This window comes from Phaseolus vulgaris, chromosome 2, assembly GCF_051622355.1.
Source record: "Phaseolus vulgaris cultivar YP4 chromosome 2, ASM5162235v1, whole genome shotgun sequence".
NCBI classification, from domain to species: Eukaryota; Viridiplantae; Streptophyta; class Magnoliopsida; order Fabales; family Fabaceae; genus Phaseolus; species Phaseolus vulgaris.
The window spans coordinates 32,823,366-32,836,978 of NC_143499.1; the positions used below are offsets into that span (position 1 = coordinate 32,823,366).

A 13,613-nucleotide genomic window follows, 5' to 3' on the forward strand; every position below is an offset into this window, starting at 1 on the left:
GGAAATACCAAATAAGTTCTTTCTCCTCTAGGATGAACGATGATGAAACAATGTTTCCTTGTACCTTAAAATATGTTTTATTAAATCAAAAGAAACTATTTCATAAAATATATATTTTGTGATTAATATGACATATTGAAATGTTATTGTATTTATTTAAGTGCTATACACAAGGAAGGTATAGGTGTGTGTTGTTTATTATGAATAAGAAATGACAAATACTTTATATGATGTTCTAGACTACTTTTTTTTAGTGTAGTATTAAGTATTGGAACTCATTACTAAAGAGAGAATTTTAAATTTAATGATAATTTAAATCATATACATTAAGATAACAAAAGAAAGAAGGTTCTTGTAGTATACTCATTGAATTATACTAACCACACCAAAGAACTTTTAATGGGATAGTAGAAGTTAGTATTGGTTAGATGTTACTCTTCGGTGAGAAGTGCTCAATACACGTCTTGTGAAAGCTGTTAAAGTCCTTTTGATGTTTGTTGAGGCAAGGGATGAGAGTAAAAATTAATTTTCTTAAATTTTTATTGAAACAAGAAATAGGTGAGAATGATGAGATGATTAATAACTCATAATTAAACACATATATGTATGCTGTTATAACCTTGTTTTATGTTCACATATCCTTGTGCTTATTTTGATTATGATTTAACTTTTATGATCATATTTTATACATGTAGAGTAGATGATCTTGTATGTTTAGGTGAGAGTTTGTAACCAATTCAAATTGTTAAAATACTTTCTTCTATAATGCATATATTTATAATTTGTATTCTTATTATTTTTTTAATGTCTCTCAATTAATGCAAATCTATATTTGGATTATATATATATATATATATATATATGGTTTTTCAGTTTAAACAAAATTGTATAAAATAATATATATACAACATGAATTAGTGATGAACGTATTGCTTCTAAAGTTTGTTAATTTTTTATGGGTATGTAGATTCAAGAAGACGACCGTTTTGAAGCAATTTAAAGAGGAAAATAATTGAAGAAAAATTAGCTTTAGAATATGATTTTCGCTAAGTAAATGAGTAAAAAGAAGGAATTTTCAAAAGAGGAATTTGCTTATAAAATTTTCTGAAATTTTGTCGCTGAGTTAATTATTTTGATAATCAAATTTCCACTAATTATGAAAACTTTTTCCTTGATAAATTGTCCACAAATTATTTCAGTACTGTATTCTTATAATCATTAAAATAATTTATGCTATTTAAATTGATTTTACATATTTTTCCCCATCCATTATTTCTTAAAATGAGGAAATAGTTTTTTATCCAAAAGTTTAGGCTGGAAGAAAAATTAAATTAAAAAAATAAAATACTAAATATATTTTTTATTTTTAAAGTCTTATCTTTAGCTTGAATTGGGATTGTAAAAAAAAAAAGTAAGGGAGTAAAAAAAGAGAGTAAAGTAAAGTAGATGGAACATAAATTCTTGTTTAGTAGGAATGAAAGAAATAAAAGAAATGAAAGAAAAAACATAGAATAGAAAGAGGTGCGAAATAAATAAGCGAAAATAGAGATTGTTTGATTAAGGATAAAGAAAAAGAAGAATTAGAGAGGAGTAAAAAGTGATATATAAATTATTTTGTTGAAAAGAAAAGAAAGAAGCCGGTGAAAAATAAAATAAAAATAAAGTTTTTTTTATTTAAAAAATACAAGCAAATGAATATTATTTTGAAATAAACAAAGAAATAAATATTTTAAAGATTGTTTTGGAGAGTTTAGCCGTTTATTTCTGTTTATTTATTTATATTTCATGCCTTCCATCTTTTGTTAGTTTCCCCCTCCACTTTATACTATTCCAAAAACAATGCTAAAATGAACAACTCGTAGTAGACTGAATGAAATAAATATTATCATTTTCTGTTAAAATAATTTATGGTTAATAGTACAAATACAGATATAATAATTCATAAATATATCAGTGAAGGCAGTTAGAAGATTATAAGCAACTAAGAAAAATGTTAAACCAAGTTAAGGAACAATTTTTTTTTTTTGAAAATAATAAAATGAAAGTTACCTTAGTAAGTTTTAATCAATTAATACAATTAATTTATGAAAAATAAAATCAAACAAAATATTTCTTTAGATAAATAACATTTAAAGAAATTTGACAAAAGAATTATGTAATATTAATACTAATAATTTTGTTATAAACACATTAATATAATGGAGTGACAGTGTAAATTTCAATAAATGAACAGTGTATTGTACCAACTTATCCTAAACTAACACGAGAATACATTAATCCTAAAAGGAGTAGTCTAAAATCCTGTACATTTATTTCAGCAGACATAAATATAATAACTGTTTATGAAGTACAATTTGTTTTGAATGAATTGTATTCTATTTACTGTTATTACTTTAAAAATAGCATTTTGTATTAATTTAAAGATAAGTAGCATTTGGAGTAACTATAATTAAGAATTGTTTAAAAGTATATTTAATTTTGATGCATAATGATAAAAAAGATGAATGAATGTAAAATTAGAAATTTGTAGTTAATTGTAAATGAGTTGAGGTATAGAAAGTGTAGTCTTTAGCGAAGGGATTGGTTGGTCGTTAAGTCGACTTCAAGTGGTTACCTCAACTGAAACCAAGGTTACTGAACCCTCTTTGAATTCCATTGCATTGCATTGCATCTAGTTAATAGCACGACCAAGGAAAAACATAAGCACAAGCAGAAGGAGGGAGTTATGCAGTGACGCTGATGTTGATGGGGACAGAGATATTGAAAGAGAGAGAAAATAGGTTGATGAATAGGCTATGCTAGGGTCATTTACTAGTGCTAGTGCATATGAACATGACAAGGCTTGTTCCGTTGTGTTGTGTAACAATGGCAAAGCAAAGCCCTCAATTTTGATGTGCTTTGAAAAGAAAGATGTCCCTGCTGCTGCCACAAGCCCAAGTAAGCACCCATCACATTACTGTCTTTCTTGTCAATTTAGAGAGAGACAGCCTAAGACCCTGCAACCCCCCATGAATGGAGAGAGAAAATATATTACTTTCTCCCTGTCTCTCACTCTCACACGTGTGAGTGAGGTGTGATTTGTTAAAAGAATAGAATAAATAGTAGTAATATAATGACAGCAACTGGTTAAATGAAGAATGCCAGACTCATTGCCTCAGTCTGGGTACCTAACTGCTTCAAACACCTCCCTTCTCTCTCTCTCTTGCCTTCTCATTGAACCAATGGTCTTGTTAGTGAAGGAAGCATCCTTGTAGGGATATCTCTTGAAAGCCTTCACCACCAGAAACTTTTGAAACCAAAGCACTTTTAGCTCTTTTATCTTCTGCATAAACTGTTCTTCCCCTTCACTATCTGTCCTATCAAACTTTACTCTCATGTTACTCCTCCTCTTCATCGCATAAAATATTCTTCTTCTTACTCATCCTCGCTTTTTCTACTTTGCAACACTTCACAACATTCATATTCCCTTCTTCAACACTTGTGACTAAGTCTGAGAACATGAAGGCGTGGCCTGCTAGTGTCGTCTACTCTTCACAAGAAAACCTCACTCGATACGCTTCTTCTTCCTCCTACTCTTCTTCCCCTCCCTCCATGGGAATGGTCTATGCTGACATGGATTCTCTTTCTCTTTGTTCTAACTACGGTGTGGTTTCGTCTCATCAAGATTGTTATGTCTCCAACGGCGGCTCAAACTGGGGTTTGCCCTTTATGAGGGAATGCCTTGGGAGGAACTTTGAGGAACATCCCAACAGTGATGGGGCGGATGAGGGTAAAGGGTCTGATAGCAGTGATGATGGGGGTGGGGAAGACAGTGACAAAGTTAACCATAATGCTAATAACTTTAACGAAGAGAACCCTAATGAGAATTCTAATAGTGGTTCGGGGCATTCCAAGCTCTGTGCAAGGGGGCATTGGAGACCAGCAGAAGATTCCAAGCTCAAGGAGCTTGTGGCTCTCTATGGCCCTCAGAACTGGAACCTCATAGCCGAAAAGTTAGAAGGAAGATCAGGTGAGAAAACTAGTGCAAATGGATATCAGATAGATATAAACCCATGCTTCATTTTTTTACTAAGAATTTTTATGTTTTGTTTTTAATGTTTTAGTGGTGACCCTTTTTTTTATCATTAAATGTTTTTTCATTTATCTTCGTTTGTTGAGATCTCATTGGTGGATGTTTTGTGTTTTTAGGCAAGAGTTGTAGGCTGAGATGGTTCAACCAGTTGGACCCGAGAATCAATAGGAGAGCGTTCAGTGAAGAAGAGGAAGAGAGACTAATGCAGGCACATAGGATTTATGGCAACAAATGGGCCATGATTGCTAGGCTTTTCCCTGGAAGAACAGATAATGCAGTGAAGAATCACTGGCACGTTATAATGGCCAGAAAGTACAGAGAACAGTCTAGTGCCTACAGGAGGAGGAGGCTGAGCCAATCTGTTTACAGGAGAGTGGAGGAAAACACAACAAGCAGCAATGTCTCTAGAGACACAGCCACTGCAGGGACAGAACCACCACCACCCTATTGTCTCAATCTCCCAAACGGAGGACTTGCCAACAACAATAACATGCCAAGTTTCCCATATGCTGCTGCACCCTTCCATGGAGTAGTTGCTCCTCCTGGTGGTGGGGTTGAGTATGGCTTAAATGGCTCACCCCACATGACTGCTTCCAAAGAAGCAAACTCAACCACCAAGCTGGCCCCTCCTCATATTGCCTTGTATCCTCAACAAACACCGCTTGATTTCTTTTCAGGTTGGTGCCCATTTCAAATCCGCACTAAATTTCTGGCCTTCAAATGCTTGTGGTTACAACTTCATTCATTAGCATTCAAGTCACTGTATCTTACTTTTCAACAAAGTTAAATGTGTTACTTTTGTGATTTTCTCCGTCTATCTTTTTGGTCTGCAACAGTGACTGATGCAACCCTTTTTGGGTCGCAGCTTAACTAGTCCTCCCCCCAAAAAAACTTGCACATTTATAATCACATTCTTTTCATAATACTATAGCTTAAAGCACTGCTGTTTGGACCTGCAGGTAGTAGAAGCAATGACATGGTGGGAGAGTATTTTGGCCAGAACCATAACCCGCCGTCTGGTTTTTACTCTCATTACCCCCAATATCTGATGCTAATGCAACACCAAAACAATCACAACTTTTACAGTTTCTCAAATTCCACAGCACAGATACTGGGCAGTGAAGCTTCACTATCATCAGTGGCAGAACACAGAGATCAAGCCATGAGCAGTGACCCCTCAGATGCAATTCCTCCTCCATTTATTGACTTCCTTGGAGTAGGAGCCACATGATCAAAGTTAGAACCGAACAAAAAGCTGCAGCCTTCCCCGGAAGCTCCTCAATATAGGTGTGGTCCAACATTACTGAGAAGCCATTCGAGGTAAACAGAAAGGATAGTTGCTTCAGTTTGGTGACTGTGATCCTTGCGTCACTGCTGTTGAGAATCATACTTCACAGCTATCTCTGTTGTGATTTCCTTTCTTTTTATCACATGGGGACCCCCTTCAATAATAATAATAATAATAACATAATATAATTAAATTTGATTACTATAACCCTTCTCTATTCATTTTCATTTTCATTTTCATTTTCATGCTCCTCCTTTTCTTCTAGTTTTTGGCGCTTTCTGTATGAACAATTCCTTAGGTTAAATTTGTCGACCAGCCAAATGAAGATTGAAACGGATGATTTGGATATTAAATGTGTCCGAGACATTCGTTTGTTACTTAGAATATATGGCTAAGAATAGGAAGGTACTAATTAAAACAAATTGGGAGACAGAAGGACTGAATAGGGTGATACGTGTAAGAAGCTAGGAAAGGACAGGAATTGGTATAGTAAAGTAGTATTTGTGTACTCCTTCATTTTTAAGATTATCATGAATAAATAGGTGTTCCTGTTCCCAGTTTCAATTCAAGCTAAGCCTTGTTTGACTTTTTTTCATTTCGCTATTAAAAAGTGATTTTTTTGAACTGTTTTAGTGGAATGATGATGAAAATAGAAGAAAGGGTTGGGAATGGGAACTGTTGGGAACATCCTTTTCTCATGGGCCTGTGATGCAATAACTAAGCCACAATTTCAGCAACTGACTCCATCCAATTTATGCATTCAAGATGCCCAACTGTGCAACATCCTACCCCCATCACCAAAATCTCTGCAAATTCATGCCACTCACATGACCCATGTGCCTATTTTTTTTATCACTCAATTCCTTTGGGGGAACTATGGACACTAACAAACAAACTTGTTAGTTTGGAAAACTAACATACATTTATTTTAACTGTTTCAAACACCATCATAAATATATCAATTCCACTTAAATCCCACACTTAATGCGAACTCGAGATAAAATATTCTCGGTCAATCACTTTCAGCTCCCGTTGTCAAAATATCTCCACAGAATTTTCAATGTTACTTTTACCCATGTAAATAGTAAATTTGACTGTTTCTTTCATAATTGAGACCCAAATTTTTATAATTGACTGTTGAACCACACAAGAGAACTTTGAAATGATTGTCTTACAGAGTCCAGTGTTACATTTTTTCTACATTGTTGTTTACATTACAAGTATATGTTATTTCAGACCCTTTTATTACTATTTTTGTTTCTTTTTGCAAAAAAGAAGTAATTATTTTACTTTTCATCTTATTTCTATTGATATGAAAGTGAGTATTAAATGAGAAATTTGACTATGACTGATCACCAATACGTAGAAAAATTCTTTTAAGTAGACTCTTTTGTACCTTAGTTGGAGAAATACTTCGCTTTTGTGCCTAAAAAAATAAACATAAAAAGAAACACTTAAATTTGTATCTCCCAGAATTCGGTCTCAGTCGAATTTGGGGAGAATTCCAGTACAATAAACGAAAATTTCAAAGTAAATGAATGAGAATTGAACTTCCTAATAACCGAAGTCGCACTGAGAAATAATAATTTAGGAAACGTGCTAAAGGACAAGTTATTTTATAAATATTTTATAAAATGTAATAATTTGATCGCATAATGTTATTGGACAGGGAAAAAAAATGTTAAAATTAGTTTATATATATAAACAAAGCATGTGTTTTTATTTATTAAGTTTTGTGGTTATGGGTGAAAGAAGTAACTAAAATGTAGGAGTAATGTTTTAATGGGAGGTGTTTTTGGGGGCAACAAACTACTTTGAAGGTGGCATTGCATCGCTGAACCTGTAATTGCATAATCTAAATTGAGGTTTGGAGGTTATAGAGTTGGAAAACGTCGCCGTCTGATTTTATTACAAAAGTGATAGTGATGGGTTAAGATGAGAAAACATGAATGTTGTGTCGTGACCCTACCATTACTTCCTCTGCCAAGTAACATCTGACATTAACTACTGTTGAATCATCATGCCAGTTAGGGTCAAGTGTGTTTATTTACCCTAGAAAGCCGATGTGAGTGTAGGTCATAGGTTGTCGTAGCATACCATGACGGCCCAAGGTGGTGCCCACGCCCATCCAAAATTTTGGGATCAAATAAGCCCAATTCGGGATTCTTCAAGCCCAATCCCATTCTCATAACTAATGCCAATTCACTCTCAATAAAAGAAACTTAATGGACTGCAATGATTATCACAACAGTTAATACTGTCTTTAGGTTCGGAAATTTCTTATTTATTTTCAAATTCTCCCTCCATCTTTTCCTTTTTATCTTTATATTAATTAATTGTAAAAAGTCGATTTTAATATTTTTGAAATTTTTGAAATAATATTAAATAAAACATAATTTCACTTTTTAAATACATTAGTTGTATTCCCACATTTTATATCTTTTTTCTTTCTTCTAATATGTGTCTTTCCATTCTTTTTTCATTCGTACTATTTGAGAGAGTAATCTTATCATTTTATCATTTGAGTGTGTGATAAGACTGACAAGAAGATTTGTTATATTCGACATTTCCAGTGTGAAGATTTTTTTTTGAGTTTTGTACCCTATTTTTGCATCTCCTTATTTTTTTCTAAGTTTGTGGCTTCTAAAAAAATGAAAAATAAATAAATAAGCGAACTAAAACATAGCTATCACTACTAGAAAGACAAACTTACCTCAACCACCAACGTTCACCACCAACCACCACAAACAACAACAACCACCACTACTTGAAAATGAAGAAGAAGATATCACACTCTTTACCATACTAAAAAAGTATTTTTAGAATTAAAAAAAATATAGAAATACAGAGGGAATATATGAAGGTGAAGGTAGAATTTTTCCTTTTTATTTCTTCTTACTTTAATCTTCATAGTTTTTAAATTCTCAAACTTCTCTACATTTTTAATGTCGAATTAGGATCAAATTGGATAAAATAACATATTGATTGAACTTTTCTTTTAGATCAAAGTATTTTTCTCTCTCATAATAACTAGTTTAATATTGTTTCACAAATAATAAGAACAACAATAAATATATCATCCTTGGAAATGATTTTACTAAATTTACTCAACTTTTTCAATAAATACATTAGGAAATGAAGAAGAAAAAGTTAAGCTTAGTTAAAACAATATTGCAAATTCATTTATAGGTACCAAGCCAATAGTAGGAGGAAGGGTAGGCTACATAGGACAAAGCACTAACACCAGTAGTAGTTGAGTGATGCTTGAGTAGGGCCAATACTGCTTATAGGTAAAGATGTGAAGAGGCACCATGCCTTTGTGTTCTTCCTAGCCTTCCACATAAGCAATAAATAGAAATAAGAGGACAAGTTGATGACCTTTTCCCACAGTTAGATATAAACATAAAGAGAGGTACTAACCTTCTAGGCTAAATTGCAAAAGCAAATGGTTGGCTTAGAAAACACCTCAAAACATTAGGCAGAGTAGGTACTCCAGACTTTCACAAATGATGATGATTGAGAGACGATGAAGTAATCCCGTCTAAATTTTCTTAACTAAGAATTAGGGTTTTCATTTCATTTCACTTAAAGTAAATCATTTTATAAAAATCAATTTTAGAAAAAAAAAATAATTAGTTGTTATATTGACTAAATTAGAGACCATTTTAAAAACTAAAATAATTTTTGTTTCTAAATTACTTTTTATTATTGTTAAATAGTTTCTAAATTGGTATCTAATGCTACCAAAGTTTTAACTACCAATTATTTAGATTCTATTTAACAATAATAGAAACTAATTTAGAAACCAATTTTTTTTAGTCTCTAAGATGGTTTCTTACTTAGTCAATATAACAACTAATTTTTTCTTCTTCTAAAATTAGTTTCTATTTAATGATTTTCTTATAGTGTTTCTTTATGTTTGACTTAAGAAAAATACAATTTTATGACTCATATTTAGTAATTAGCACATTATTATAATGAGGATTTACAAGACAAGGATCTAGTTAAACTTGTATCCTCTTTGTCAACATATAAGAATTTGTTTATTTTGAGTCTAACTTTTGATAATCAAAATTTATAATTCATTTTACTAACATTTAGTAAAGAATATAAGATACTTGAATGTAATTTAATGTAGATCAATCAAAATTTATAATTAACTTTACTAGCCTTTATTAATAATGAGTATATGATATTTGAATGTAGAAAAAAATATCTTGATATACTCTATTTTTTTTAGGATAGACAGTTTCATTGTATACATCTAATGGGTAAACAATCTAATAACGTTTAGAGTAGGTAGTCTAATGACGAAAATATTAGATCATTTAATGAACAAGTAATTTTTATATATGTTTTGTTTGATAGCTAGAATTGTGTTTTTTCAGTTCTAACTAATTGTAATTGTTTTGTATCCTCTTTATAAGAGTGAGTTGGATGATGAAACAAGTGAGATACTAGATGAAACTTAATGCTTATCTTGCATAAAACATGAGTCGATTTTATTGATTTTTAACTTTATGTTTGTTATTTGCCTTTTGTCTTTGGTGCGATGCCAACTTACTTTGTACAACAATTTCACTTTATCTTATGCAAAATTTGGAACTTGGTTCATGAGAAATGGTATCAAAGCAAATTTTGATCTCCTTTTGCATCTATTGATAAATTCTTGAAAGACTATGAATATCACTTCCAAAATTGAAAAGTTTAATGACAAAAAATAAAATAAAATTCAACCTATGGAGAATTAAGATGAGAGCTTTAATTAAGGAGCAAATTGTGTGAGAACATTGGTTTCCAGGAGTATATCACACATAAAAAGACATGTTTAAGAGCAACAAGAAGAAAATAATCATCCAATGATTCTTTGTTTGTTGTCAAATGAGTTTTTTCATGAAGTTGTAGAGGAGAAAACATCAACAACATTGTGGCTAAAGTTAAAAGAAGCTCTTTATTATAGATAATGAAGATGAATATTCATTGTCTGATGTGGTGCATCAAATGAAGCGCACGTAATCACACGAAATCGCAATAGAGAAAGGGAGGTTATGATGAACCCTAATTGCAAATAAAAAAGAGACAATGACTTAAACATAAAAGAGAGAAAAGCAGAGAAAAAAAATACAAAAGAAATTCTTATTTACTTGTGTATTAGAGAGTAAAATACATGGTGTATATATAAGAAAAAGACTAAGACATACTGAAACAGAAAAGGAAAATTGGACCAAACAAACAAAGCCCAATAACTTAAAACAGAAAAACTAAATATGTTAACACCCCTCTCAAGCTGGGGAGTAGATATTTGTCAGACCCAGCTTGAATTTGAGAGTAGAGAACTGTGTGGAAGCAAGGAGCTTGGTGAATATGTCAGCAACTTGCATGGCAGAAGTAATGAGCAGCAGTTTGAGAAGATTAGAGTTAAGTTTTTCACGAACTAGGTGACAATCAATTTCGATGTGCTTGGTGAGTTCATGAAAGACTTGATTGGACGCTATTTGAAGGGCAGATTTGTTGTCACGGTACAGGGTTGCAGGCTGGGAGAGAGGAAAATGTAAATCCTGAAGGAGGTAAGAAGCTAAAAGGACACTAAAAATAGGTCAAATTAAGCAACAAATTTCAACAAAAATAAAATCATGTTAAAATGCCAAAAGAAAGTTACCCAAAACAAGCATTATTTTGGGGACAAAACTCAGACAAAAGAGGAGATACAATTCAGAAATTCCATAGGAGACAAATAGTCAACTGTGTTCAAGAAGTTTGGACAAACTAATTATGTGACTTTGGCTTTATAACTAACTTTTAACCACTTATTTTCTTTTATTTCTTTGACATTTTGACTTCCAAAATTCTTGGAGAAATTGATTTTGTGGTCCTTATAATCATTTGTTTTCATTTTTAATTCTTAAAATCAATCACTAATTGATCAACCAAGAAAGAATAAAATTTATAAAATGGTTATCACTGTGTTTGTAAGCTCCAAATCAACCCAAATCTTGTTCACTTTATTGTAATCTCTCAAAAGAGATTTTAACACTTTCAAACTCTAAACACCCATAAGAACAAAACATAAAATCAAAATAAACAAAAGTTAGACTCAATAAGATCAATCAAACATAAATAGAAAATGAATTAAGGAAAAGAATTATTAGAACATTTCACCTTTGAATGATGTTCCAAAGAATAAGTGCAAGGAGGAGTTTCTACTTGAAGAAGCTATCCAAGATAAAAATTAAGGCAAGAGTGAAACACTATTAAGAAACTCAAAGTCGTCCCATAGAATCAATTTGCATTCAACCATTCAAATATGATTACATGAGAGGCTTGACACATTATTTATAGTTGAATGGTGTGGCCAAATATGGAAAGAAGTTAGTTACAATAAATGTGAACACAAGAAAAAGAATCCTACGTATGAATAAAAAGTTATGATGAAACTTAGTGATAACATAAACCTAATTAAGCTAATGATTACATTAAGGTGTCACTAGTCCTATGTTTAACACAAAATGAATTCTTTAATCTTGATTATCACATGGATGACCGTTGAAATATGGAGAGGAACATGGGAGAAGGCATATAAGCGTCTCTTGATTCAAGAAAGAGATATGTTAAGTGGTTACGACCTTCACATGCACTTAAAAGTGACATGTGTAACTAGTTACACAAGCACGTAGTCTTTAAAGTGACATGTGAAACATAAAAAATCTTCATGTTTGTTTTTCATTCCTTAATGCTTGTGAAACTATATCTTTTGGGTTATAAATTATGCTTTGAATCCCTTAGAATATTCTATGATCTATAAAAAATATTACAATTTAATTTTTCTCCTTGTTCTTTCATCTTTTTAAGCTTTCCTCTTGTAAATATTTCTTCTAATTTTCTTTTAATTTCTTATTCCTTGTCTTTTCTAACCATACTTGTATTTATTAATTTTCTTTTAATTTCTTATTCCTTGTCTTTTCTAACCATACTTGTATTTATTTTGTTCTTTCCTGATGCTTTTTTTCTCCATCTTCAATAGATTCTTCATTTGGTAGTTTTGGTGAGCAATATTCAATTGTATGACCTAATTTATTTAAAATATATGTACCATATGTTGAAAGATATATAAAGATCTTGAAAGGATACGGGAAAAATTAGTACCATTTAAAATTTTCTTTTGTGAAAAACTACATTATAAACCACCAAGTTTTATTCAAAATACATGTCAAAGACTAAATATAGAGGTTTCCAAAATCTTAACATAAAAAAAAATGTGAAGGTAAAGTTACTTGAAATCTAAATGTTAGAAATGTGAGTTAAAAAGAAATAGAAAAAATATATTTATACAAAAAGTTTAAAAATAATTAATTATGCACTATATGTCTTTACAATCAAATTGGATGTGAGTGGTGCTTAATGTAACTCAAGATGTTACTGAAACGTGTCCAATACAAATTTTTAATAACTTGGGGAAGGATTTGGAGACATTTATAAAAAAAAAGATATTAAATTATGTTTATTTTTGTTAGATTTAACTCTATTAATATTACATAAACTTTTTTTAATTGTTTATGATATTGTTTGACATGGAAAATAATTTTACTTCCTGACAAGAGCATCTATGACTAATTATAACAGAAATTAAACATTACTGACAACACAATTTTTTAAAGTGAATAATTTTATTATTATAGTATACATTTTCTTGTTAGATGTAAAACAAAATAAATAAAGGTATTATAAAATGCAGTTTCTTCCTTCATTTTTAAAGAAAAAATTAATAAAAAGTTTATAATTTCTTTAAATATTTAAAAACAAAGAGTACTTTATTATTTAATATAAAAAATTTCGTGCCTTTTAATGTTAAAATTTCCCCATTACTTTAAATGTTGAAAATGATGAAATATATTTTATTATTTTAAAATTGAATATTTTAAATTATAAAAAGTTTGAACTTATGATTAGTTAATTATATAATTAAATAAGAGAAACTAAAGAGTCAACTTATGCAAATAATATATTTTTAAATATCAAAATATTTCTTTTACCCTCCAATTGGGTAGGCCTTCATTAAAGGGCCGCGAAGCCCAGAATCGGCCCTGGATGAGATGACTAATAATGATGAAAACTAACTTCATTGACCTACTTCACTTTAGAAACATATATTAGTCACCTTTTTTATAGTTTCTGGACTATTATAATAGTTCTACACAATTTTTAGGAATTAAAATGTTAATTTATTTAGATCACTAGTGCAAATATAAAACAAAA

At 30.9% G+C, this 13,613-nt stretch overlaps 1 protein-coding gene across 1 annotated transcript; it reads left to right on the plus strand.

Moving 5' to 3' along the window:
* Positions 1 to 3,124: 3,124 nt before the first annotated feature.
* LOC137811549 (uncharacterized) lies at positions 3,125 to 5,924 on the plus strand. The gene is made up of 3 exons (XM_068613336.2): positions 3,125 to 4,009; positions 4,189 to 4,749; positions 5,032 to 5,924. The coding sequence occupies exons 1-3, from the start codon at positions 3,499 to 3,501 to the stop codon at positions 5,301 to 5,303; spliced, it is 1,344 nt and encodes a 447-aa protein (XP_068469437.1). The 5' UTR covers positions 3,125 to 3,498; the 3' UTR covers positions 5,304 to 5,924.
* Positions 5,925 to 13,613: the final 7,689 nt, after the last annotated feature.